Raw genomic sequence first — 26,791 nt, 5'->3', positions numbered from 1 at the left:
TGACCGAAGTAGGCGACTGTTACACATATGTATGGCATTACTGCCACTATGGTTGAAAATGATACGCATTTCCTTTGAAGCTTTCTGAACATTGAGAAACTAGTTTCTTGCGTCAAATTTCCCAATGAGCAACAACTTAATTTTTTGTTATCTTGGGGAGTAGATCCACAGGAAGACCGGAGCATCCATCGTGAAACCAGCCGTCACAGATATCGCATTGAATCCAGTTCTCACCATCCCCTTTCTTGCACATAAGACAATGATCTTCGTCGTCTGATGTTGTTGCCTGAGCTCTATCTCCCACAGATCCATTCCTTGTTTTCATTGACATTCCACATCGACGTTTATCACAACAAACGTTTGTCTCATTTTATTTTTTGAGTTGTTTGGCATTTTTTTCGTTATTTGTCAATCTAAAGTATGTATGAATGTTTGTCATGTACTTTTTTTTGCATATTTTGCTTAAGTTAATTAATTTCCTCATAACTGCGCTGCTCTGGCGGTTCATCGATTGAGTTCCACGGATACCTGAGATCACGCAAAATTTAATTTTTAAAATGAATTTCAAGACTTTTGACTGTTTCAAACTAGTGATTTGACTGTTTTCTCAGTTTCGTAAAAATTATTTGTCGGCTCTAGAAGAACCCTTTTTTAGACTGGATGGCCTTAGTATGCTCATTATCAAATGAAATTCCGGAGAAGCCATGTGTCGCTCCGTCGTCTGGCAATGTTTACGAAAGGCGACTGATCGAGAAGTATATTAGTGAAAACGGGCCCAAAGATCCGATCAATGGCCAGCCGCTGGAGCTGGATCAGCTGGTTGATATTAACTTAGCTCAACCGGTTAAAGCGAAACCTCCGTCTGCTACCAGTGTGCCTGCGATTCTCAAAGCGCTTCAGGCAAGTTATCGATTCGGTATGACAACCGTCTCTTTTTGTGACAGGTTAAGCAGGTTTTTTCAAAGAATTTTCGATAAAAAATCTAGTTGAAAGAGCAAAGAAAGAAAAAGTGGGGGATATTACAGAATAGAGCTCAATTTTCAAGCTCATTGTTGATACTGCAAGTTACTCGTTATATTTCAAAGTGAAAACGCCTGAAGAATACAAACAGGTATAAGGGAAAAATTCGCCCCGACAATGTCTTAAAATAGAAAAAACTCAATTATCTCAACACTTTTTTTTAGGATGAATGGGATGCTGTAATGCTGAACTCTTTCACGCTGCGACAACAGTTGCAAACCACGAGACAAGAGTTGTCCCATGCTCTCTACCAGCATGATGCTGCTTGTCGTGTGATAGCTCGTCTAACTAAAGAAGTCAATGCCGCTCGAGAGGCTCTCTCTGCGTTGAAACCCCAAGCTGGTGTAACACCTAATATTTCAGCAGCTGCAATAACTCCGAATAACTTGTCGCAGATGCAAGCGAAAGAAGAATCGCCTGCATCTCAGGCGCCAGCACAAGCATTGGCCCTTGCGGAACCAATTGGTATGACAGATGACATAATCGCGAAGCTGAATGAAAATTCAAATCATCTGACAACTGAGCGAAAGAAGAGAGGTAAGACCGTCCCAGAAGGACTAAACACTGTCGATGAAGTGAAGAAGTTCGAGATGAAAGCATCGCAATCTGGACTTCATAGTGCGAGTGTTCCTGGAATTTTGTGCTTGGACGTATTTCAGGTTAGCTGTTTCATTAATTTTTCAAAACTTTTCAATCAGAAGAAATACCACTTCAAATAGGTTGTTAATGACAATGTTTAAGCAAGCAAATTCAGCTCTTTAACAGTACCCGCTTTGCTTTTTTACTAAAACTCAGTTTAAGAACGCCTATTTGAAGTAAGGATAGCCAGTTGCTGTGTAACTAGCACAGAAAGTTCCTACCACACCTAAAAAGTTTTTTTTTCTAAGTTGTGTCGTTTGCTGCTCGTGGAGTGATGAGAGGATCTGAAGGAAACCTTATTTTCTGCAAAATTGTTATTTGAGTAATTTTTCAATCACATAAAAGCTCCAAATATTATTTCGAAATATGATTTTGCTGTAGTTTTCACGGCTTAAATAAAAACTTATCACCCTTTTATCAGCTCGAAATTAGACTAAAAATCAAAATTTTGAATTTTGGGTTTTTTAATGCGTTTGAATCGCGACTGAAAGGTCTTCAATTTGATATTTCGTCCTACTTATTCCGATAATATTTATGATACTTGATTTTGCATGGAAAAACAGAAATAGTTTACGAAGTAGCACCAAGTGTTCCGACCACATTCATAAAAAAAACACAAAAAAATATATATTTTTTTAACTTCAAATTAATGTCACTTTATGTGCGTGTGGAATGATGAGAGAACTATGAAATTGAGTAGAAAGTAAAAAGTTCAGGTAAAATCGACAACAGTTGTCTCAAAAAATGATACCTTTTGCACAGTTTTTTGAAAAGTGTTTATGCCAAGGAAGCGCTAAATGAAGCTCCTGAAACTAGTTTTCGTTTGGTAAAATAAACTTTTCTTAGATTTAAATGATCATGTTTCCTATAACGAACATTCGAAGTTAGACTCGCTCGAAATTAAACTAATAGTCAAATTTTCAAACCAGTCTTTCTCGACAAGGATAACTTATCGAGTTTTTAAAATGCTGATAGAGTCACGACTGAAAATGCTTGAATATAATATATTACTTGGTCCATTCCGATGATAATTTGTGGTACCTGATTTCACTTGGAAAACAAAAAATTGAAAAATTAAAACACCCGAATACAAAGTTCTTCTACACTGTCAGTGGTCGGAACAGGGAATTTCAATGCTTTATCAAACTAGTATATAGAATTTTTTCGGTTTATTAACTTGTTTAACAGAATCACTGAATTTATTGGTATCTTGACTCATAATGAACTCAATTTCTAAGCGGCTCTAAGTAGTCTGGAGGTAAGCAATACGCCTGGGACGCCAAAAGTCTTGGGTTCGAAACTGACCGGCCTTTTTTTTCAAACGGGAAATAGTCCGTTTCAAAAAAAATTGTCTTCTTATTATTGTCTGCTGATGTTTTGTCAGCTTAGTTGCCCTTTTGTAGATTTTTTTAAAAAGTTTTTTTTTACAATATACTTGCCTTTATTGTTCTGATTAACCTCAGCTGTTTGTATTTTTACTATACGTTTTTTTTTCGCCTAGAAATTTAGGTTAAAAACCTAATTTCGAGTCGTTTCATCGGAAAAAATTTTTTTTGCCTATTTCTGGATCGCGCAAAATGCTAAATTTTTAAATAGAAATGAATTTAAGTTTTTCATAACATTTTTTCCGGCTTTTTTGATTTTTTCCTTGTTTTGGCTCGATAGGTTGCGGCGTATATTGTATCGGCTTATTGGCCTCATATTGCTTCTTTCGACAAGCGAAAAATTTTTTGTGTGTGCGTGTTAGTGTTTTGAGGTTGAGGGGGGCTTAACATCTTACTAGTCTTAATGTTTTTTTTCGGGTTTTTTTTCCTACTTTGGACTTGATAGGTTTCGACCTATTCTATGTCGGCTTAGTGTCCTTATATTGTTTCTTTGACGAGCAAATGAAGTGTCTGAAGTCTTGCTGATTTTTTTGGCCTAAAGGGTTTCTGACAAGGTTTTTTTAGGCTTTGTTACCGCTGGATACATTATCTTCCGATGCTCATTTCACATTCAATTGTCGTGTCATGTTTTTGTTTCAAAACTAATCTTATTCATTTTATTAGATCTAATTTTTTCGACCTTTTCGGTTTTTTGTTTTGTATTGCAAGTGATGCGAAGCTCAGCTTCGCCTCTGTGTCGAAAGTAAGGAAACGTACGGGTGAAGAAGTAAATATATTTTTTCAATAAATACATGATAATTGCCACATGAACAAATTGTAAAGACTTTGTAATTTAACGAAGGGATGAGAAGTGGAAACGCTCAATTTCAGTATTTGGGTACTTTTCCTGTGTAATAACCGCACATTTGTTGGCTGATGTTTGGAACATAGCTAGGACACATGGAACAATTGTCGTTACATTAGACTCTAAATCTGTTGGTTGGAGGACAAATTATACTTCTAGGACAAATTATACTAAGCTCCATTCTGCCAGATTTTTGGTTTCGGTTGCGAAGTGCAGTTTAGTTTCTGCGTTGAAGTTTATCAACGTCATTTTAAGGCGGACGATTCGAAGATTGACTCATTTGTAGATTGCAAAAAGGCTCCAAATGAAACTTCGAAAGATGATTTTACTGTATTTTTTAAACAAGTAGCTCCGAATGTTCCTAGCATAGTCAAATAAAATTACAAAAATTAGGTTCTAATTAATGTCGTTTCTTGTGCACGGTGTGACGAGAGAACTGTATAATCGCGTACAACATAAATAATTTAGTCATATTCGACAACAGTTGTCTCATTTTTCAAAGCTTATTGACTTAATTTTGCATTTTTTGCCATTTTTAAGCTCCCTTCTGCCAGATTTTTGGTTTTGTTTGCGAAGTGCAGATTAGTTTCTGTGTTGAAGTTTATCAACGTCATTTTTAAGGCGGACGATTCGAAGATCTTGACGGGTGGTGTGGACAAACTGGCCATCGTGTTTAATCGGTCATCCGAACAAATCGTCTCAACACTGAAGGGTCATGCAAAAAAAGTTACGCATGCTGTCTACCATACTACGCGTGATGTGGCTTTCACGGCAAGTGCCGATTGCACCGTGGCCACGTGGAACGTCCCGGAAGCGTCGTGCTCCAACGTCATTAAAGCCCACGCGTTGCCAGTAACTGGACTGAGCTTGCACGCTACTGGAGATTACATTCTGAGCTGCTCCGAAGACAAACACTGGGCCTTTTCTGACATTAACTCAGGACAAGTGGTCTCAAAAATCAGCGAGTCAGGTGACCATACCCTAACATGTGCGCAATTTCACCCCGATGGTTTGATTTTCTCAGTGGGTACTTCGGATGCAATGGTAAAGATTTGGGACTTGAAGTTCACCTCGAATAATGCTGTGGCTACATTCCCTGGTCATTCTGGACCCATATCGGCAATTTCGTTTAGTGAGAACGGCTACTATCTTGCTACGTCTGCAGACGACGCACAAATTAAACTGTGGGATCTGCGAAAACTGAAGAACTTTAAAACTATTCAGCTTGACTCGCAGTATGAAGTGAAGTCTCTAGCCTTCGATCAAAGTGGAACCTACCTGTCTGTAGCTGGTACAGATATTCGAGTCTATTTGTGCAAACAATGGGACGAACTTTGTATTCTGACTGATCATTCGTCTTTAGCAACTGCAGTCAAATTTGGAAACAGCGCGGACTTCCTGTGTTCTACGAGCATGGATAGAACGTTGAAAATATATGGATCGTCGAAATACGAGCAGAAACGAGGATAAATTATGGCAGAACTTTTAGCAATGATTACCTTATCTTTTTCAAGTTCATAGGTTGATTGAGTTTAAATGTGGCCGATAAATTTAAGCCGGTTTAAGGTACCGATCTTGTATGATTTACGACTAGATGTCCGAGAAAACTTCGCCTAAATTGATGGTGATATAATTGACTTATTGTGAGCAGTTTGATATTTGGTTTTCTCAATTATGTTCGTCTCTCATTTTGTTATTGTTGTCAATAATTTAAGCGTCTTTTCGTTACTTCTTTTCAAAAAAAGTTTTTTGAAATGTAGTCAGCCTATGCATTTCATCGAAATATTGGACGCCATAGTCTATCCATATAGGAATTATCGTTTTGACCTAGATAGATAGAATTTTGTGCTCAGGTGTTTTCTCCTATAGACTGGGTCAAGAATATATCATAAAAGCCCCTTTTAAAATTTTTCGAGTAGTAATTAATAGTTTTGCAACTGTTTTCTGTTTAGAAAAAGTTAATTGGTTCTGGACTAGGGATTGTTATTTTTCTGTAAGCAACTATTATTGAAGTTGCAAGGGAGTGTTGTTAGATGTAGTTTTAGGGGTACTTAACTTATTTAAAAAAATTTTTTTTCCGGCTCCTTGTTTCTGCTCGAAGATTGTCGGTTTGTTTCATCTTTGTAAGTTTTGTTCTGTTGCTAATTTAATGTTCAATTGAATGGAATCTTTTGCCTAAAATGAACTTCTATCAAGATTTACATAAATTTTGCTAGACTTAGTTTTTTCCACATCTTCTTTTTTTCGACTGATTATTTATGTTTGTGTTGTCGCAAGTAATGCGAAATGATACAAAGACTTAAATTGATAGTAAACTTTTTCCGTGAATATCTTTGTACACATGACTCATCTCCTGGTACCCTCTGTTAGAAATATTGCACCAGACATGATTTGAGCATGTTAGCATTTTAATTATCCGCCGTAATTACATAAGCGAGCTAGCGAGCGAAATGTAACAGCATGAATATGCTTTTTCAAGCAAAGTCGCAAATAAAAGTGCTCTTTCGGTGGCACTTGCTATAATTGCGATCTGTAGCATTGGAAATTTCATAGAATCTGTTCTTGCTTTATTGGGGGTTAGTTTTTTCAGATAATAAAGCAACCGCGGCGCCGATGGAAGGACTCCTAGTGTACACGGAAGTGCAATGCCGCTCATAACATTAGTTTTAATTACTGTTTTACTTAAGTCGCAAATAAAAGTGCTCTTTCGGTGGCACTTGCTATAATTGCGATCTGTAGCATTGGAAATTTCATAGGATCTGTTCTCTGATTTATTGGCGGTTACTTTTTGCAGATGTTAAAGCAACCGCGGCGCCAATGGAAGGACTCCTATTGTACACGGAGGTTCAATGCCGCTCATAGTTTTACTTACAGTTGGTGGAACTTCTGCCACATAGCAATGAAATTATATATTTTTAGCATCTGTAGCTGCTTTATTGGCGATTGGCGTTAGCAAATTTAGGGGCACGTGGCGCAGATGTTTTTTTGTTAGTTGTATTCTCACCAACTCGATTTCATTTTTTATTCGGTTTTTTAGCATTTTTTGCGTCGTTTGATGAGCGAAAGAAAATTGTGTGCATGTCTGGGTATTTTGAGGGGGAGGGGACTTACAAGCGTTTATAAAGTGTTTCTGATAGTTTTTTTCGGGTCAAAGGGCTCAGGTATTTGCGGCATTGTGTCTGCTCAGAAAATTTTGTGATACTAATTTTCTTAAGCATAGCTCCAGTTCATTTGATAAGTGCGAATGTACCAATAAACGCAATTGTTTTTTTTTTGTACAGTTTTTTTCGGCCTAGTTGCCTCTTGTGTAATCCACTTTCTTTGTAATCCATATTTTTTGATGTATTCCTGTATTTTATAAATGTAATGAATCTGATTTTTGTAAATGACCTAATTTTGCGCCATTTTAAGGCGAAAAAGACTTATTGTTTCTGGAGGGAAAAATTTAGAATTTCATTAGAGTTTTACCTAATTTCTGTCAGTCAGTTGCCGCCGGATAACTGTTTCTAAATAATCATTTAACGCCGGTGAGTGTGTTTCTGGGTTCGTTTTTCTACAATGAAAGTCATTTGTTTTTGAAGTTGCAAGAGCAATGTCTTGTAATCGGGAACTATACTTTTTCACATAAAAAACTTTTATAACTAGAATTTAAATTTGCTTCATTATTGAAGCTGTACAAATTCCTGATTTCGTCCCACTTGGACGGGAGGTCACGAGGTTGCTGTTGCGTCCTGGTTTAATGGTCGAATCTCGACAGGGCCTTGTTTTTCGATGTATAGTATTTTTTTCGGTGAAAGTTGCAATGTCGAACATTTGTTTGTCTGCTCAGTTTTTGTCGGCTTGGTAATATAAGTTTTGTTGTGATGTAAGCGAGTATCATTGTTTTTTCAAGTGTTGTTTAGTGTAGTTTTAGGAGGAGATGAAACTTCTTGAAGTTTATTCTATAAAATCATTTTCTTTTCCGGGTCAACTGGCGTCTGCTCAAGGATTGTCGGCTTTGTTTCCACAATGTAAGTTTTGTTCCCTTGCTAATTACGCTTTTTTCGGGTTACAAACTTGATTAGCAGAATCGCTTGGTATCTTGGTTCATATTGATTGCAAATTTCTAAGCGTCTTCGGCAGATTATTCTGGAGGAAACGAATGCGCCTGGAACGGCTAAGGTACTGGGTTCGAATCTGACCAGGACCTGTTTTTTTTTCAAACCGGAAATTTTTCCTCTTCAAAAAATGGCTTATTATTTGTCTGCTTATGTTTTGTCGGCTTTATTGCCACATCTTAGAATGTTTTTGCTGTATTGCAGGACAACAAATTTGTTTTCACTTGATATGTGAATTTTCATTAAACGCCTTCGAATGTGTTTCTGGGCGTAATTTCCGCTAATAGAACATCATTCCAGACAACATTTTGAATGTCGTTTGATGAGCGAAAGAAAATTGTGTGCATGTCTGGGTATTTTGAGGGGGAGGGGACTTACAAACGTTTATAAAGTGTTTCTGATAGTTTTTTTCGGGTCAAAGGGCTCAGGTATTTGCGGCATTGTGTCTGCTCAGAAAATTTTGTGATACTAATTTTCTTAAGCATAGCTCTAGTTCATTTGATAAGTGCGAATGGACCAATAAACGCAATTGTTTTTTTTTGTACAGTTTTTTTCGGCCTAGTTGCCTCTTGTGTAATCCACTTTCTTTGTAATCCATATTTTTTGATGTATTCCTGTATTTTATAAATGTAATGAATCTGATTTTTGTAAATGACCTAATTTTGCGCCATTTTAAGGCGAAAAAGACTTATTGTTTCTGGAGGGAAAAATTTAGAATTTCATTAGAGTTTTACCTAATTTCTGTCAGTCAGTTGCCGCCGGATAACTGTTTCTAAATAATCATTTAACGCCGGTGAGTGTGTTTCTGGGTTCGTTTTTCTACAATGAAAGTCATTTGTTTTTGAAGTTGCAAGAGCAATGTCTTGTAATCGGGAACTATACTTTTTCACATAAAAAACTTTTATAACTAGAATTTAAATTTGCTTCATTATTGAAGCTGTACAAATTCCTGATTTCGTCCCACTTGGACGGGAGGTCACGAGGTTGCTGTTGCGTCCTGGTTTAATGGTCGAATCTCGACAGGGCCTTGTTTTTCGATGTATAGTATTTTTTTCGGTGAAAGTTGCAATGTCGAACATTTGTTTGTCTGCTCAGTTTTTGTCGGCTTGGTAATATAAGTTTTGTTGTGATGTAAGCGAGTATCATTGTTTTTTCAAGTGTTGTTTAGTGTAGTTTTAGGAGGAGATGAAACTTCTTGAAGTTTATTCTATAAAATCATTTTCTTTTCCGGGTCAACTGGCGTCTGCTCAAGGATTGTCGGCTTTGTTTCCACAATGTAAGTTTTGTTCCCTTGCTAATTACGCTTTTTTCGGGTTACAAACTTGATTAGCAGAATCGCTTGGTATCTTGGTTCATATTGATTGCAAATTTCTAAGCGTCTTCGGCAGATTATTCTGGAGGAAACGAATGCGCCTGGAACGGCTAAGGTACTGGGTTCGAATCTGACCAGGACCTGTTTTTTTTTTCAAACCGGAAATTTTTCCTCTTCAAAAAATGGCTTATTATTTGTCTGCTTATGTTTTGTCGGCTTTATTGCCACATCTTAGAATGTTTTTGCTGTATTGCAGGACAACAAATTTGTTTTCACTTGATATGTGAATTTTCATTAAACGCCTTCGAATGTGTTTCTGGGCGTAATTTCCGCTAATAGAACATCATTCCAGACAACATTTTGAAGTTTTTTTAATTGTGATTTCTTAGAACATTTTCCCGTTTTCCTTAGACTTAATGGCTCTCCTGTCCTTTCCTGTCTGCCAGCTTGCAATGCTATTTTTTTTGCTATCGCAAGTGTTGAAATTAATCAAAAACTGCACTGCTGATTTTGAAAATAAGGGTATCAATGGACAGACTGTCTAAAACCCTGTGTGCCTGCAGTATCCTCTAGTCTTTTTTTTTACTTTACTTCACTGTCTACAGCTTTCGCAAAAGTCTGTGGGGAGAATAATTGGCCTATATTTTAGGTTTTTTTTTTCCATTTTCTCAAAAACTGCTTTCCTAAATCTGATATTTTTGGTTTTAATAGATAAAAAGGGTTGTGGAAAGCTCCCTGCATTAGCGCTACGCCCATTTATTTTACACAAACCTCTGAATAAGCGAACACTCGGAAATTTGTTTACACAAAAAATTATCGCCATCGAAAAAGTCAAACTTTTGCTTTTTTGACCGTTTTTGAATTTTGTGACTTTTCTCGAATACTACGCTCCCAATTCTGAGATTTAAGGTTTAATCCAAAAAAACGGGCTGTAGAAAGCTCTTTCGCTTCAGTGAACACAACAAAAATTTTCTGCCCTCGGAAAAAAAACAAATTTTTGATTTTTTGACTTTCTTTTTTGCTTTTCTTTAAAGCTACCCTCCAAAATAGGAGATTTGGGTTCGATCGAAGAAACAAGTTGTTTGAAGCTTCCCTGCATATTCGACTGTCCAGTTTTCTTTAAAAAATCTTATGGATTTGGAAAAGTCAATTTCCTTAATTTAATGTTTGCGAAATTATTCGACTTTTCCCCAATTCTGTTTTTGCGTTCAATTGAAATAACAGGTTGTGCGCATCTACAGATGCGGCTACGCACAAATTTTTTGACACAAAAGTCTGTGATTCCCGGAAATTTTTGATTCATTGACAGTTGTTGGCTTTCTTGACAACTAACCTGCAAAATCTGATAACAACGTTCAATCAAAACAACAGATTTCGACTGACCTTTAACTGGTTACGCTTAATTTTTTTAGACTTTCGATTTTTGAGTTTGTTGGAAAATTTTTGAATTCTCTTGAAAACTACTCTGCCAATCTCAGGTTACAAGTTCGTTTGAGAAATTGGGTTGGGGAATCTTCTCTGCTTAAGCGACCATGAGCTTCTGGTCCCAGGAAAAGTTATGGATTTGGGAAATTCAAGTTTTTGAACGTTTGGCTGTTTTTTTTGTCTTTTCTTAAATCCTTTCAAATCTGAAATGAACGGTGGCGAGAAATGTCCTGCTGAAGCGGCGACGTCGTTCTGTAAGAAAATTGTTGGTATTTGGAAAATTCTAATTTCTCTGAAATTTTCATTCTTCTCACTTATTTCAGTAGAGAAACAGCTAAGATTTTGGGCAAAGTTCAATGTTTTGAATTTGTTTTATTTGGGATAAAATGGGTAATTTGAAAAATATCAAAGAGGTGCCTTCTTATCTGGACCCGTTGTTAAGTTTTATCGAAACATACAAAAATTTTGGTTCACATGACTTTTTAACTATTTTCATTTTTTTTCTTTTTTTTTTGCGTTGAATTTGCGTTGTAAAAAGATAATCAATCATGAATCGTTCCTAGGATTGACCGTACAACCCCCCCCCCCTAGTTACCTACCGTCGAATGCCCTCCCCTAGCATGTATTAATTCTGCATGAATTATACACTTCATACAAACGCAAAAATAAAATAGGTTTTTACTTTTTAAGCAGGATTGCATTTGTATGCTGTTCAATGTACAAATTAATGTTTTAATTACCCTTTCGATGAGCAAGGGCGTTGCAATCGGGTGCCAGTTTTTTTCCCGGTGAATAACTTTGGGCACATTTTTCGCACTTGAGAATGTTTCACGTGGTTTACTGGAGAGGTAAATGTAGTGGATGCATGTTAGGCATGGGCCTTGTGTGCCTTTTATGAGTTCATTTAAAAGTACTTTGCCGACATTTTCGTCGCTTGAATGTCGGCTTTAATTCCGTCGGTTTATTGTTTTTTTTTTCAATCACTTCTTGTTCTTTTTGTAAGAATGGTTGAAGTCTTACAATATGTTTTGGAAAAAACTAAATCAATTTCCCAGGCCCTTTTTCTTAATAAAAATATAAAATTAAACTAAAAAAGTTTCAAATTTTTCTAAAAAAAAAACAAAGAAATAGTTTTTTTAATTAATGTAGACTGATTGTTCTGCTGCTTGCACAACCAGCGGACATTTTGATCCAATGGTGTTTGAATGGAGCCAGATGTGAGAGATAATCATAGTTGATTGTCAATCACTACCTAAAGACCGTTAGTTTAAGCAATTTGAGTTCGCTCTTTATCATGAGACACTGTTTACGTAAAAATTATTCATTTGTTTTAATTGTTCTGCGAGAGCTAGTGACTTGTAATTGGAAACAAGACTTTTTCACGCTCACAAATTTTGTTACAAATCTAAGAAATTCAACTTGATTTATTATTGGAATTCTGTGCACTTTTTAGGTTCTTCGGACATGGTCTAGAAGTAACGCAATTGCATTTGCACCCTACTGTCAGTTCCCTGTGGGGTTTTTTTTCTGCTTGGTTGAAATAGATGTTTTTACTGAGAAAAATTGAATTACCGGAGTTTCATATGCCTACTTACTTTTTTGGCCTAGTTTTCAAAGCGTGAAATTTTTTGTCTGATTTATACAATTCTTACGTTATTGGACAGTCGTCCTCTCATTTTTTCAATTAAAAACATGGATTTTGAATAAGTGTATAATTTTAATTAAAATTAACACGACCTAAATATTATTGGCTTAGTTAGCTTATTTTTTCGTTTGAAGGACAAAAATTAATTTATTAAATTTTTGTAAAACCAAATCGCTCAAAAAAAAATTATTTTGGACAATAAGTTTATATGGCACTTAGTTTTTTGTTTTCAGGTCAGATTTATGTCTACCCAATTTTTGTAGGACTAGTGGTCGCTAGCAGAATCAAAGCTTTTTTATTGCCGTTGGCTGTGTTTCTCGACTGTTTTTCTGAGATAGCTTTTTAAAAACTTTTTTTTTCAGTTTTTTAATTTTTTTACGAAATAAGGATTTCCCTCTCATTTTATATTCGCTAGCCTGCAATTTTCTTTGGTTTTATTCAGCTCATTGAGCTTATCCAAAAGTCTGGTGTCATCTTTTTGATCAATCTTCTATGTTCGATAAGTATGGATAATTACTAACCAACACACTAAGTAAGTATATTACAGCGAGAAATTTGAGTTGTCAAGTTCTCGGGAAGACGTTTTTTTTTGTCATGTAGAATTTATAATTGAATGATAAATTGATGCGAAGTAGTTACATTTGCGAGTGGTTTTGTAATCGGAAACTAGACTTGATTTCCCTGTAAAAAAACTTTCCCTGTAAAAAAAACGCGATTGCCTTTGCACCCTCAAGCCCAGAATTCAAGTCCCAGCTTTTTTTTTCATTTTGAAAGTAGACATTTTTTCCGTGAAAAATTCAACTGTCGGAGTTTCGTGTGTCTGTTTATGTTGTGCCGGCTTAGTTACCACAGCGAGTTTTGTTTAGCTGTTTTAAGTGGTTTCATTAGTAGCAAATGCTACTGTTTTCTTGTAATTTACTTGCCCTGAACATTTTCCTCTTTTTTCCGCTTAGAAGCCCTTTCGGACTAAATAAATAGTTCAGGCTTATGTTTTATTGGCTTTTTCAACATTTTTTGTGTCTTTTGATGGGAAAAATGATCCTTTTCGGTTGTGGTGTTAAAGTTCAAAGTTTTAAAATTTAGTCGCTCAAAACTTGTTTATGACATCAATTCTTTTTGGCATTTCTCTGTTTTCGGCTACTTCGGCATCTACCCATGTATTGTTGACTTGTGGCTGCTAGATAAATAGTAAAAGATTGCTAAAGCTGCTGATTGTGTTTTTCGACAGTTTTTCTAAAATTGAATTTAGTTAATTTTTGACCAAGCTTTTTCCATCTCAATTTTTATTCGCTATCTTGCAATGCTACGCTTGCATTGTATCGCAAGTAGTAAAATGTTTCCAGCCCTTGTTAGTCTTGAACATACAAAAGCTGCGAGCATGGCTTGGGCTGAGTTCTTAATGGTATCCCTTTGATTTGGCGCAACTTGGCAGGGCATGGCTCGGGCTGATTTCTTAATGGTATCCCTCTGATTTGGCGCAACTTGGCAGGGCATAGTTTGGGCTGATTTCTTAATGGTATTCCTCTGATTTGGCGCAACTTGGCAGGGCATGGCTCGGGCTGATTTCCTAATGGTATCCCTCTGATTTGGCGCAACTTGGCAGGGCATGGCTTGGGCTGATTGCTTAATGGTATCCCTCTGATTTGGCGCACGGTGGTGCAGCTTGGTTTAATTTTACGCTGCCATTTTTGCGCAATGTTATAAATTGGAGCTTGACTTAAAGATTCAAAACTTAATTCTATTTTTGGCAGTTCTTAATTTTCGACAGTTCTTAATGGTATCCCTTTGATTTGGCGCAACTTGCCAGGGCATGGCTCGGGCTGATTTCTTAATGGTATCCCTCTGATTTGGCGCAACTTGGCAGGGCATAGTTTGGGCTAATTTCTTAATAGTATTCCTCTGATTTGGCGCAACTTGGCAGGGCATGGCTCGGGCTGATTTCTTAATGGTATCCCTCTGATTTGGCGCAACTTGGCAGGGCATGGCTTGGGCTGATTTCTTAATGGTATCCTTCTGATTTGGCGCAACTTGGCAGGGCATGGCTTGGGCTGATTGCTTAATGGTATCCCTCTGATTTGGCGCAAAGCGCTGGTGCAGCTTGGTTTAATTTTACGCTGCCATTTTTGCGCAATGTTATAAATTGGAGCTTGACTTAAAGATTCAAAACTTAATTCAAGTAAGAGATTCTTGAGGTAATAAAAAGTTTAGCTTTCTAAAAGGCTTTCTCAAAATTGGTTTGTTTATTAAAGAAATCCAGTTGAATCAGTCTGACTTTGAAAACGCTTAACAGTGATGTAATTCGATCCAAATCGAAAATAAGCCGTTAGGTATATTTGAGTTTGTTAAAACTTACTATCTTCCTGTTTTTCCAAGCTTCCTAGGTTTTTTCATATCACATTTTTAGCGGAAATTGGAATAAAAGTACAACGACAAACATTGATTTAATTTTTACTTAAAATTAATGACAGTGCTTAGGAAAAAAATTAGTTCTTCTGCTGAAAATATTTGCGAGTTTTTCACGTATTGTTTATGAGCTGGCCGCGTGTGCCATAGTTTTAAACAGGTGTGTGAATTGATGACTTGGTAAATTTTTTTTCTGTAAGCGAACTGGAAAGTTTTTTAATGCTTTCTTGTCTCGTGTTGCATCATTTCGACTGCGTGAGTCTGATCTGAGCATTGTTGGAGTCAGAAGTGTGAAAATACTGATTGTCAAGAGAACAAAGTGATTTTTGGCGAGCTTGGTCTATATTAATACTTAGTTGTCAATATATGACCATTTTGTTATTAAAAGCGTTAAATATTGTAACCTAGTTTGAAAATTTAATTCTTAAAAGAGAACTACGGTTGTTTCCCTGCTTCAGCACTACATACAATTTTCGGTTAATTATCTTGACTAGTTAATGTTGCCTCACCCTCAAGAAACGAGTCCCGATCATAATGGATCACTAGACCATTGAGCTTTCGGCTGAAAGGTGTAAGCTTAGCCCTTACCACCGCACGATTTAGAGGATACCTTAAATCAGTTCAAGGATCATTGCAGCAGTCTCACTTTCAGTAAAAAATGAATTTATCAATTTATCAAAACTAATACTAATGAATTTATCAAAACTAATACAATGTGTCAGGTATATCAAAATATGATATTTTTTTGCCTTGTGTAATTTACTTTCATAATTATAATTGGTTTAGACGCTGCTTCAATTTTGCATTTTCGGCATGCATCTTATCAATTCTCTTTTTCATTTGGAATGCCTTGCCTTCTAAAATGACATCCTCACATCCATCTTCGGGATCCAATGCCATTCGTCTCAGCTCTTTCTGCCTGAGTGCTCGGTTCTCCATAAATACCTTGTCCAATTTGAAATTCTGACTCGTCAAAGTGCCTCTCTCTTTCTGATGCAATCTTTGAAGCACGAATAGCTCCCGTTTGCGTCCTGTTAGGTAGTCTTTAATCTTCTCTGCTCTTTCGAGGTCTTTCAGAAGCTCCAAGTATTGTGACTTCAAATCATCAAGTTCATTTTGCTCTTCAGTTGCAAGGTGTTCCAAGTATTCTTTCCTTGAGTTTTCGTCTTGTAGCTTAGATTTCATTCGCTGCCATTCCTTCTCTTCTTTTTGCTTAAATTTAGCCATCTTCTCTTTTATTTGCTGTGAATAATGATCGGAATCTGAATGTTCGAAGTGCTTCGTGAGCGTTTCAAGTTGCTCTTTGAGTTCGTCAAGCTGTTTTTGTGTTCTCGCTAATTTCTCCCTTTGTTCCTGCTGTAATCTCTCCTTCATTTCAATCGACTGATCTATATCAGAGTCCGATTTTGACACCGCTAATAGCGGTATGTTGCCTACTACAGAATGACTCGCAAAATATTAGCGATTTTATTAGCTATTGTGACTTGTTTGCCTTTCATTTCTTTCATTTCAGTTGTCTGACATTTTTTTTTGTGGTGGTGGTATAGTTTGCGAATCGTGGATGTTTCTTGGAAAAACTATGCACTTTTACAAAATAAGACAATTAGTAAAAAAAAAATAGTTTATCGATTTTTTATTGAAGCACTGTACAGCTTAGCGGTTTAAATTGGCGGTGTCAAAATCTTGGTCGACATTCTAACTTGGCAGTTGTGAGTTGTTTTTGGCAGTACTGGTTTTGATCCGGTTTACGATGCTGGATATTGCGCTTTTTTGAAACTCTTCGGCTTCGTGGAAGCGCAAAGCAGAAGTATTCATGACTAAATAGTTTTTAAGTTAAATTTGCAGTCACCTGTTGGCGAAGTATTGTGAGCTATTTTAATTATCTTATAGAAATGTTTAATTCCACAATAACAATTTGCCATTTGGAAATTAAGTTTCGTAGAGGTGTTCCGAAACATGTCAAATAGCCCTAGAATCCCTTGAAACTTTATTCCTTGAAATGTTATCTAACTTTTAACAATCAACGAATTATTGAAATTATGACATACTTTTGGGTTTTATTGAAGTTTTTTCTCGGTTTTAAAATGGATTGAATTGTGTGCGTTTTTTGAGATAACAGAATACTAATTTTCTAACCTCTCGAATCTTCGAATATAGACCCGGCCGGTCCCCTCAGCTTGGACATGTTTAATTGAGTGCTCGCTCTTCGAAAAATGGGAGGCTTAGATCCACTCACTACTGCTGAACTATTCACATTCGGCCTGAATCCCAAAGCACCTTGAAAAGATTGGTTTTTCACGGTTGAGGTATTGAGTGTTTCCTGGCCTGCACTTTTAGCTAGTTCCATAAGAGAGCCTCTTCGAAATGGTTGACTGGTGTTTTGCATTAGAGTGCTGCTCCTCGTCATCGAAGCATTTCGGGAATCTTGGAACGAAATCATTACGACACAGATTACCTTCAGTATCAGTTCATAGGGCGCGATAAATCAAGAAATCAGCATAAATTGAATCGATAAATGAATCGCATTGGAATTCTTTATGGTCTAATTTGTTGGTTTTATGCGTGCAATGAATTTTTAATGAATATAGGCATAAGTTGTATTTGTTTTGTGTATATAAAAACAGAATAGTTTTGCTTTAAGATGTAAATATGACATTCGTTCTTCTCTGCCGTCAGCCGAAGTGTTCAAGTAAGTGAGCGCTTTGAAATCATCCGTCACTAGTAAACTACATTAGAACAGTGGCTTTGAGTCTCTGCGGTACTTGCTGCTGTGTGCGACAACTGTGTCGAAACCGAGTGTATCACCGAAGTGATTCGGAATCCGAGTATCAGAACCAAGGAGGAGTCATTTCAGTAACACAAGGAGAAAAAGAGAATAGAGGAACAAGCATGAATATGGCTCATTCACACCAGGCCCTTCAGTTTAAGCAGGAGGGAAATAAATTCTTCGGCAAGAAGAAGTACGAATCAGCTGTGGATTGTTACTCAAAAGCGATCAAACTAGACCCGAAAGTACCCCAGTTTTATACTAACAGGTAAATAAATACTTTTTCTGAAGTAAGAGCGGATTTAGTTGTCAGCCATGAATTAATGCGCATTTTGAATGTGAGACTTCATATTTAGAATAGTTTCTGTTTCCTTTGATTATTTAATTGATGAGATTAATCGGGAGATATTAAAGTGCTATTGTTCCAACAAAAAATATGGGAAGGAGCGTGTATTCGGGTATTTTTTCGTCGATAAATCAGGTACTTCAAATAAATTTCAGATGAGATTGCGCTTTGTATCATTTTGAATCTTTTTTTACCCGTGATTCGAATCGTAATTAAGAAATCCGTTGTCGATACAAAGTGGTTTGAAGTTTTCGCTTTTTGGGCATACTTTAGACGAGAAAAATGAATGTAGTCAGAACGTTTGGTGCTGCGTGCGACGCTCTGTGCCCTGGCAAATAACAACAACAACAGGAACCGGCTTGTTATTCCGTCTTTCGTATAACAAAAATAACGGAATATTTGTGCTCGGGTGGTTTTTTTTTCTTCAAACAAATTTGGACTTTGTAACTAGTCATTTTTGACGGAGTTTTTTTAATCATTCAAAAGGTATTGTTGTCGGAGATTGAATCCAACTTACCCGTAAGCGGAGATTTAATCCAAGTTAGAAATCGTTCCAAATTGATTAAAGGAAGCTTATTTGCCATAATTTATTTGTTACTAGGACTAGGAGCGAAATCTATCACTTTATGCCGCGTGGGGTGATGATTTTCACATAAAAGCTCAAATTAAAAAAATATATATTTTTATTTTATTACATTTAATTTCGGAACATTCAGGGACATTACAATCGGAACATTCAGGGCTTCGCCCTGATACGAGCAGTCTTGTTTGTTTTATATCAGAGTGTTTAACGGATATTAATCGTCTCATGCTCAACTTCTGCAAGGATGCATGCAGGGAAATGTTTCGATTCGATAGCATAACTGAACTAAAAATTCAAGTTGAGAAAGAAAATGAATTCCTAGTTATCAATTGGTTGAAGCTGAGATTTTACTAATATTGGGCCACGGTTATCGTTAGCTGTCACAATAATTTAGAGCCTTGTGCTACCTGAAACTGCAGAGTTGGCAAAAGGCAGTATCGGACTGTAGATGTGCCCTTGAGATGGATCTCAAATCAGTCAAGGCCTACTTCTTCCTCGGACAGGCGCTCTCAGAACTGGACTCCCTTGATGAAGCTTGCTCCTGTCTGCAGAAAGCATACCAACTCACTAAGGTACGGGAATCGCACATCGTTTTCTTGGTAAGATTTTGAAGTTTAAAGAAAATCCAGTGGTTTGTAAGAGGTTCCGTTTTGAATTGCAATCAGTTTTCCAAATAAAATATTGGTTCTCCACAAAGTGTTTAAAAATGGGACTACCGAATTCTAACTCCAGAGCAGTACCTTATCAAGAGATTGTGGGGCATTTTCGCTAAATTTGGTTTCGGCATTGATTTAGAAATTCGAAATGGCTGACAAAGGCCGCAAAATTTATCAAAACACCGCCTAAGTTCAAGTGCAAAAAAGATTGAACATGGTTATTTTTTGTAGGAGCTGGACATGAATGTCGGTGATGAGTTGGCGAATACCTTGAGACAAGTGAAGAAAAAGCGCTGGCTAAAACTGGAAGAAAAGCGGATGAAACAAGAAATCGAATTAGAAAAATATTTAATCAAACTTGTCGAAAGAGACTTTGAAGAGAAGGCTAATGTCAGTTCTAAAGTTCCAAATGATTCTGAGAGTTCGGAAACACATGCTGAAGTTTCAATAGAAGATTCTAAGAAGGCGAAGGAAACCAGAATCAATGAAGTTTTGGATCTTTTCAGACAAATTGACGAGCGGAGACAAAAGCGAGAAGTGCCCGATTTTTTGTGCTGCAAAATCAGTTTTGAATTGCTGGAGGATCCAGTCGTTACTCCGAGTGGAATTACATACAATAGAAAAGAACTGGAGGAACACCTTCAACGTGTAGGTCACTTCGACCCGGTCACGCGCGTTGCTCTCACTCAGGAAAAACTAATCCCGAATCTGTCCATAAAAGAGGTAGTCGAGGACTTTATAGCAAATAACAAATGGGTCGACGGTTACTGAAATCACGGATGAAGTTATTATGTTTTCACAATTTTTTCTTTTTTGAAGACTGGTTTGACAAGAATCTCATGAGTTGATGTTTTATTGATTGATTAATACAGCCTTAGAGTAATTTATATATGGACAATTAAACTTTAACTGAAATCGAATCATAATTAAAGTTTATATTGGTGAAATTGTGCATAACGCTTCGACCAGCAAGATTTCAGCTCAGCGTAATTTTGATCCAGCTTTTGATAATTTCATCATCAGATTCTTAACAAAGATTTGATAATAATAGCTATCAGCTTATACCTGGTCCGTTGTAAAACCGTGTTCTAACAATATTGACACGAATATCCGCGTCCACTCAAATTATGCATATTGTATGTTATAGGATCAGTTAAAACTCTTGTGACTTCGCCCGATAAAAGTCCCATTCTTGAGATTTTTCTGACACTTGCGACAGCGCAGCACGTGTAGTAAAATCGGGTGACAGTTTTTTCTGTTTTACAATTTAGTCTAAGCACGTATTTGATCAAGTGCTTTTAATAAATAAGTATTTACACTAGCGTCAGCTAAGTGTATTATTAAAAACCTTTTTTTTTCGAACCTAGGTTGCAAATGTTGGTGCCACTTTTCGGGCACCTTTACAGCTTTTTGATAGCATGTGCTCTGACATTCGAATAGTAGTAATTTAACTCAGTTGGTGCATTTTGATTTCATCAAATGAACCGAAATAAGTGATTTGTTTCAAACAACATAACAATCATAAAAGCTTGATTTCAAAATTTTTCTTACTCAATGTATCTCGCAATTTTTTTGAATTGCATAATTTATACACAATGTGGCTTTATGCTTTGCGATTTGTTACATGCAAAGTTAGTGGGATGCCTTCAGTTTGTTATACTCCAAATTATTACTTGCAACACTGTGTCCATTTGTATTTAGTGCCACTTGTCCTGCATTGCATTGGCAATTGTTTAGCATATGTAGCTGCTTTATTCGCGTGCTTTATTCGGTGGTTAAGCGTGGGTGACTGAGTGGTTAGTGCATGAGACTCAATTTCTCTTGATTGCTGTTGTTCGCAGATTGATTTATTTTTGACCTAGCTGAATTTTTGCTAATTCGAGGCTTATATATATTTTTTCTTATTGCACTTTGTAGAGCTGCTTTTTGGTCGTGTTCTGGCTAGTGCCTGCGAAGCGAAGCTTCGCCTCTGTGTTAAATTATTTGATAAAACATTGATAACGACATTAAAAAATATTGAAATTATTTCTCAGTGTAGCAAAAAATCAGTTTGAAACTTCTGATTTTGGGTCTAATTTCGAGTGATTAAGGTGAGTGAGTAGGCTTATTTTGTTTTTCAATCAAAATCTTTTTTTAAAAATTATCGGAACGGGTCGAATGGTTTAGCATATTAAAACCCTTTCAATCCTGATTCGAACTTTAAAAAAGGTTCGATAAGTTGTTCCAGTGTCGAGAAAAACCGGTTTGAAATTTTTGAGCTTTAGTCTTATTTCGAGGGATTAAAGCAAGCGAGCAGGCTTATTGTAGATGGATACGCCATGAAATTTTGATAGATTTTTTGAAGTTTTTAGCGTCATTTTTGCATAAAAACTTCAAATAATTTCAGCATAAAAAATTGAAAAAAAGAATTTTTTAAAATTTGTTTTGAGTTTTGTTTTCGTTTTTTTCTTGTCATTTTTTGACAGAAACCGATGCCCGATCCGCCTATTTTGCTCTGACTGTCGAATATACCTAGCATTGCAATCCAACCACTATTCAGCTTTTATGTCTCAGAATTCAGAGATTTCTTCTGAAGCCAAAAAGTTTCAGGTTTTCTACAGAAATTTCAGGTTTTCTAAAAATTTCAAGTTTTCTCCAGGTTTTCTAATCTTTGGGTTTTCTACAGACATTTCATCACACCAGGCCCAGAAAACCACTTGAAAAAAGCTTTTAATGTACTTTTTAAGAATATGGTTGGAACATTCTGAGCTACTTGCTTATCAACCGGCTAGCCTTATTTTCGTTTAATTGTGTTATTTTCAGAGGGTTTTGCTGTTGTTGCGTAGTTTTTTATGTTGGCGGCATTTCGTTTCGGGACAACTGCTTTATCTCGAATGAAACTAAAAACTTGTAATTAGATGTTATAAAATCTTTCAAATTAGTAATTAGCATGATGTCAAACTTCTTCAAAGTGAATAAGGTATTTTGATGTAATTTTTTTGGCTTTAGAAGAAGTAACATGTAAGCTGATTAGTTGTTGCATTGCAATGCTGTGTAATTGGACAGCTATATAGACCATCATTTCGTTCAAAGGATATCAAAATCGATTTTTGTGCGCAACAGTTTTTGAAATACTTTTTTTCTGAAATGGTTTTTATGGTCTGCCAATATTTCTTTTAATTTGCTTGTTAATCCAGTACATTAGTTCATTTTTACGCTTGCGATTAGTAAGAATTATTTAATCATAAAGGCAATGGTTATGTCTCAAGAGATTTGCGAAATTTATACTCATTCTTGAAAAAATTTTCTGTAATGGATTTTTTGTCATTTCATGTTTTTCGCTAGTGATTCGAGGCTCCGCTTCACCTTTGTGTCGAAGCATGTGCTTTCATCGTAATTTTTTTCCTTAGTATAGTTGACACATAATTTTTTGGGCGTTAGCAAAATGTACTCTAATAGCCATTTTGGGCGTTAGCAAAATGTAGTTTAATACTCAGTAATGTATTTTTTTTTGAGCTGGTGAGTGAATGCAGTGCCAAATTTTCTAGTGAAGACACTTACTTAGGTAATGTGGTTTTTATTTTAGGTAAAAAGTCATTGTTACGCAAAATGGTGACTCTTTTAACGATGATAAGGTTTCCCTTGGTAAAAAATATTTTCGAATATGCTAATTACTACAAAACATTCTTTTAATAGACTTCGGCTTTGAATTTGGCAAGTCTAATACCAAAAAGGCGCCTTGGTGATTTTTTGTTGCTCGTGTATTTATTTTATTTATAAATGAAAAAAGGATAGCCGGTTACTGTACAAGTAGCACAGAATGTTTCGACCATTGTCTAAAACATTTTTTTTTCTCTAATTTTTTTCAAATTAGTGTCGTTTTTTTCTGCGTGGTCTGAAAAGGAACGAAAAACTGGATCTTAGGAACATTCGACAGTCATAGTAAACTAAGCAAAAAATTGTAGAAGGTGACTGGAAAAAATATTTCCAAATGGCGCTAAAAACTCCAAAAGTAACTTTATTTGAGTAAAACTAAGTTTTCATAGCCTAAATTAAGCAAAATAAGTGAAAACGTTTTGATTTTATCTCCATTGAGATTCAATTTGAATTCGTAAAGAAAGCCAAATTGCGCTCTCCAGTGTCGTGAACGGGGTTGACAGCCTGCTCGCTCGCTTTATTTGCTCGAAGTTAGACAAAAATTTTAAACCTGTTTTCTCGATACTGGGACAACTTTTTGGAAAATTTTTAATGTCATTCGAAACACGATGGAAAGGTCTTCAAAATGATATATCACTCGACCCATTATCATAACTTTTTGTGATTCCTGATTTTGCGTGGAAAAGCAAAAGAAAAGAAGAACTAAAACACCAGAATACAAAGTTCCTCCGAAACAAAAACGAAACTGGTCAATGAACGAAGTTAGTGTGATTTTTCAGACAAAGCTATTGAAACTTGTTCACGACCAATTTTGATTATATTTGCTTTGAGGTTCAATTGGAATTCGTCATTTGCGTAAAGAAAGCCAAATTACGCTCTCCAACAAGCAAATTGCAAATGGCGCAAAAAAAAACGTGATTGATTTTCTAGTTTCGAACTTTAATTTTTAGTTTTTCTCAGCGGAAAAAATCACCCATTGATCTGGCTTTATTGGCTTAGATTTATAATCAGTTGAAATTCAGCGTCTTGTTTTTGGAAAAAGACAAAAAAATTTTAAAATTAGTTTCTGCGAGTTTTTATACTTATTTTTAGGAAGATTTTTTTGCCTTTTCATTATACTCTTATTCAGAAGAAACGTTTTTTTTTGAAATTCTGATTTTATCTGATCGCAAAAGTTTGAAAACAAAATCAACGCTGATTCCCGTTTTTCACAAATGATTATTTCTCCTGGTTTCAATTTGAGCTTTTATGAATGATATGTTTTAGAGAACGGCCAGAAAAGGTTCATGATGTGTAAGACTTAAGATCATCTATTTTAAAATTTATTTGAAGAGTCGCCAATTTTTTTTCAATTGTTATAAATCAGATATCTCTAAATTAGTTCAACTGCTTCAAAAAATTTACGCTAAAAACGGAACCTTGTAAACATGTTTGTATGTATTCAAAAATGTTTTTTTTTTAGATTTGAAATGAAAAGGATTTTGGATTTATTGCACAAATCAGGCGTCGCGTTTCTAGCAGTGTCTACTGTTTACGTTTTGGCATCAGCTGCTTCCCTCCTACCAGGTGCAGCTGTCTGGAACAAAGAAAAACTGGCCATCGATCAAGCCAAAGCGAGGGATCTTCAGAAAACTACGTCTGATCATCATGCAAGGTGAAGAAAACATAGTCGAGTCCAACAAGTAATTTTGCTCTTGATAATGAACTTGCTATTGTGTTTACTTTTCTAATAAAACTTTTACAAACTTGTATAGAATTATGAATTTAAAAATTTTGCAAGCATCTAGATTGGGCTGTGGTGAAAATTAAACTTGTTTGTCGTATTGCTACCCTTGCCATAAGCAAGGGTATTGCAATCGGGTACTAGACTTTTTCCCGTAAAAAAACTTAATTCACAGGACTCGTATAGAGTCATCTCTACCTTGTATTCAAATTTCTTAGCGTTCCCGGCTAACTTAGCTTGGAGAACACGAATAAGCCTGGGAAGGCAAAGGTCCCGGGTTCGAATCTGACCAGGACCTGTCTTTTTCTTCAAACGGGAATAATAAATCAGTTTCAAATAAAATCATCGGCCAATTATTTGTCTGCTTTTCTGTTGGCGGCTTAGTTGTCTTATCTTGGAGTCGTTTTTTTGCTGCGCACTTTTTTTTTAATGTTGCTTTAATTGTTTGGTTTACACCTACAATTTGTATTTTTACTTGCCTCGACTTCGTTTTTCATTCGTAGTTTTTTTTGTTTCGCTTAAAAAATTCCTCGGCTCAAATTATTTCGGCTTATTTTTCATCGGCTTAATGACCTATTTTTTGGGTCGTTTCAAGGGAAATACAATTTAAACACTCCCCTCTGTGCGATGAAGTTGGTTGTATGTTTACCAATCGGTTTGTTGAAATTTCTTTTTTTTTCGTTTAGTTTTTTGTCACAAACTTCTATTGATTTTCAAAAAAAAGGGGGTATCAATTGAAAGACCGCCTATTCCCCTCTGTGCCTGAATACTCCGCTAGAGTCTTGTTTTACTTGACCCCTCTGTCTAGCCATTCGAAAAAGTGTGAGGGAATATTTGACTCATATTTTAAGACCATTTATCCACGAGTGAAAGGAACAACAAACGAGCTTTAAGCTCATCACGGCGAGCCGCTGTTTTGTCCCTGTTTAAGAACTACATGCATTTTTTTTGTTAGTTTTTCTGGCTGGGTAATATTGGGTCACCCTTTGCAGAAAAACGTTATGGATTTTGGAAAGTCTTTAAGCGTTTATGAAATTTTTTGAGTTTTCTGAAATTTTACACAATCAAATTTGAAATGAAAAGTTCAATTGAACCGGTTGCGATGATTGATATGCAGAAGCGGCTTATTTTTTTAATAAGATAAATGTTATTTACTTCGAAAAATTTATTATCTCTAAATTTTTTTCAATTACTTTTGTCACTTATTTTAGAAACAACAGGCTTAGGCAAAGTCAAGTTTTTGAAATCACACTTTTCATGCCCCATTTCATTGAATATCAAACACGTAGCTCCAGCTTTAGCTTGGCTACTAGTTGTTTTTTTTTATCGAGATATACGAAAATTTTGGTTCACCTAGTTTTTTTCAACGTCTAAGTTTTTTTCGACTTACGTTTTGTTTATTTTTTGGTTGTATCGCAATTGTTGCGAAGCTCCACTTCGCCTCTGTGTGTAGAAATTCCAATAGAATGGGAGAAATTCCAAAACCAGATCGTATAGGTCCTGGTACTCGGCTTATGATGAATACAGCAGAGCTTACTGATAATGAGCAGTAAACTGATGCCCAAGTCGTTTAGGTACATAATTTGTAAACGGCGACATTTCGTAACAGGCGACAATTCGTATGAAACGACAAATGGAAACAATGTTTTGGGATGTAATGATTGCTTGCTCCGCTGCGCTTCCATATAGCTCATGTAAATCAGCGTTACGAATTGTCGTCTTTTGCAGCTCTCATTGTCGTCTTTTGCAGCAAATATCAGCTCTCATTTTCTTGAAGTGCTCTTTTGTTGCATAATATGCATAATACCCACCCAGTGATAAAGCACACTCGATGCTGAAGGTATTAATACTGGCTATTTTAAGTTTTAATCATCTGAAAGATTTTGATGTTCTGAGCTTGAAGGTGAAATCACATGTCACCTGTCGTCAATTTAGCAATTTTATGGAGGTATGAGACAATTTGTGGTTAAAATCATTTTTAAATCAATTTTTTTAAATTTTTATCAAATTAACGCGTACATTCTTAAAGCGGCTTACGCTGCATTCCTGGCAGCTTGGGTTATGGAGTATGAATTGGCAACTACTGACTTTTTTTGAAAGCTTTTGGTGCCAGTTTCAGTGTTTTCTTTTCCATTTCTTGCGATGTTAGTTCTTTTTGGGCTTTACAAGGGTGGCATTTACTTTCTTGTACCATGTGTAACTTCCTGGACTGTAAGGGTGAAAAAACTTGTTCCTTTTTAGTTGAAAATTTTCGACTTAATGCTTAACTAATTTTCAAATTAATTTCATATAATTTAGACTTTTTTGTGA

General features: G+C 36.0%; 4 protein-coding genes across 4 annotated transcripts in view; 2 read left to right on the top strand and 2 right to left on the bottom strand.

The window, feature by feature from the left end:
* The window catches only part of LOC134839017 (dynactin subunit 6-like), a 275,517-nt gene that overhangs the window by 153,295 nt on the left and 95,431 nt on the right, over positions 1–26,791 (bottom strand). The window lies entirely within an intron of this gene.
* Positions 643–5,616, top strand: LOC134839543 (pre-mRNA-processing factor 19-like). The gene is made up of 3 exons (XM_063855133.1): positions 643–900; positions 1,185–1,679; positions 4,510–5,616. The coding sequence occupies exons 1-3, from the start codon at positions 661–663 to the stop codon at positions 5,356–5,358; spliced, it is 1,584 nt and encodes a 527-aa protein (XP_063711203.1). The 5' UTR covers positions 643–660; the 3' UTR covers positions 5,359–5,616.
* On the bottom strand, positions 15,494–17,399 carry LOC134840164 (interaptin-like). The gene is made up of 3 exons (XM_063855873.1): positions 16,907–17,399; positions 16,471–16,587; positions 15,494–16,158 (listed from the first exon to the last, which is right to left on the bottom strand). The coding sequence occupies exons 1-3, from the start codon at positions 17,208–17,210 to the stop codon at positions 15,542–15,544; spliced, it is 1,038 nt and encodes a 345-aa protein (XP_063711943.1). The 5' UTR covers positions 17,211–17,399; the 3' UTR covers positions 15,494–15,541.
* Positions 17,406–20,037, top strand: LOC134840165 (E3 ubiquitin-protein ligase CHIP-like). The gene is made up of 3 exons (XM_063855874.1): positions 17,406–17,805; positions 18,861–19,038; positions 19,354–20,037. The coding sequence occupies exons 1-3, from the start codon at positions 17,660–17,662 to the stop codon at positions 19,891–19,893; spliced, it is 864 nt and encodes a 287-aa protein (XP_063711944.1). The 5' UTR covers positions 17,406–17,659; the 3' UTR covers positions 19,894–20,037.

This window comes from Symsagittifera roscoffensis, chromosome 2 (genome assembly GCF_963678635.1).
Source record: "Symsagittifera roscoffensis chromosome 2, txSymRosc1.1, whole genome shotgun sequence".
NCBI classification, from domain to species: Eukaryota; Metazoa; Xenacoelomorpha; order Acoela; family Convolutidae; genus Symsagittifera; species Symsagittifera roscoffensis.
This window is presented reverse-complemented; position numbering and strand designations above follow the sequence as displayed.

What these genes read in the sequence shown, in the direction of transcription:
- LOC134839543 (XM_063855133.1), top strand. Translation starts at nt 661, where the DNA reads ATGGCCTTAGTATGCTCATTATCAAATGAAATTCCGGAGAAGCCATGT. An exon ending in CGATTCTCAAAGCGCTTCAG is followed by an intron (nt 901 to 1,184) that starts GCAAGTTATCGA and finishes ACTTTTTTTTAG; the next exon opens with GATGAATGGGATGCTGTAAT. An exon ending in TGTGCTTGGACGTATTTCAG is followed by an intron (nt 1,680 to 4,509) that starts GTTAGCTGTTTC and finishes GTCATTTTTAAG; the next exon opens with GCGGACGATTCGAAGATCTT.
- LOC134840164 (XM_063855873.1), bottom strand. Translation starts at nt 17,210, where the DNA reads ATGATTTCGTTCCAAGATTCCCGAAATGCTTCGATGACGAGGAGCAGC. An exon ending in TATATTCGAAGATTCGAGAG is followed by an intron (nt 16,588 to 16,906) that starts GTTAGAAAATTA and finishes AAAACTATTTAG; the next exon opens with TCATGAATACTTCTGCTTTG. An exon ending in AAACAACTCACAACTGCCAA is followed by an intron (nt 16,159 to 16,470) that starts GTTAGAATGTCG and finishes ACTCTGATATAG; the next exon opens with ATCAGTCGATTGAAATGAAG.
- LOC134840165 (XM_063855874.1), top strand. Translation starts at nt 17,660, where the DNA reads ATGAATATGGCTCATTCACACCAGGCCCTTCAGTTTAAGCAGGAGGGA. An exon ending in CCCCAGTTTTATACTAACAG is followed by an intron (nt 17,806 to 18,860) that starts GTAAATAAATAC and finishes ACAATAATTTAG; the next exon opens with AGCCTTGTGCTACCTGAAAC. An exon ending in AAGCATACCAACTCACTAAG is followed by an intron (nt 19,039 to 19,353) that starts GTACGGGAATCG and finishes TATTTTTTGTAG; the next exon opens with GAGCTGGACATGAATGTCGG.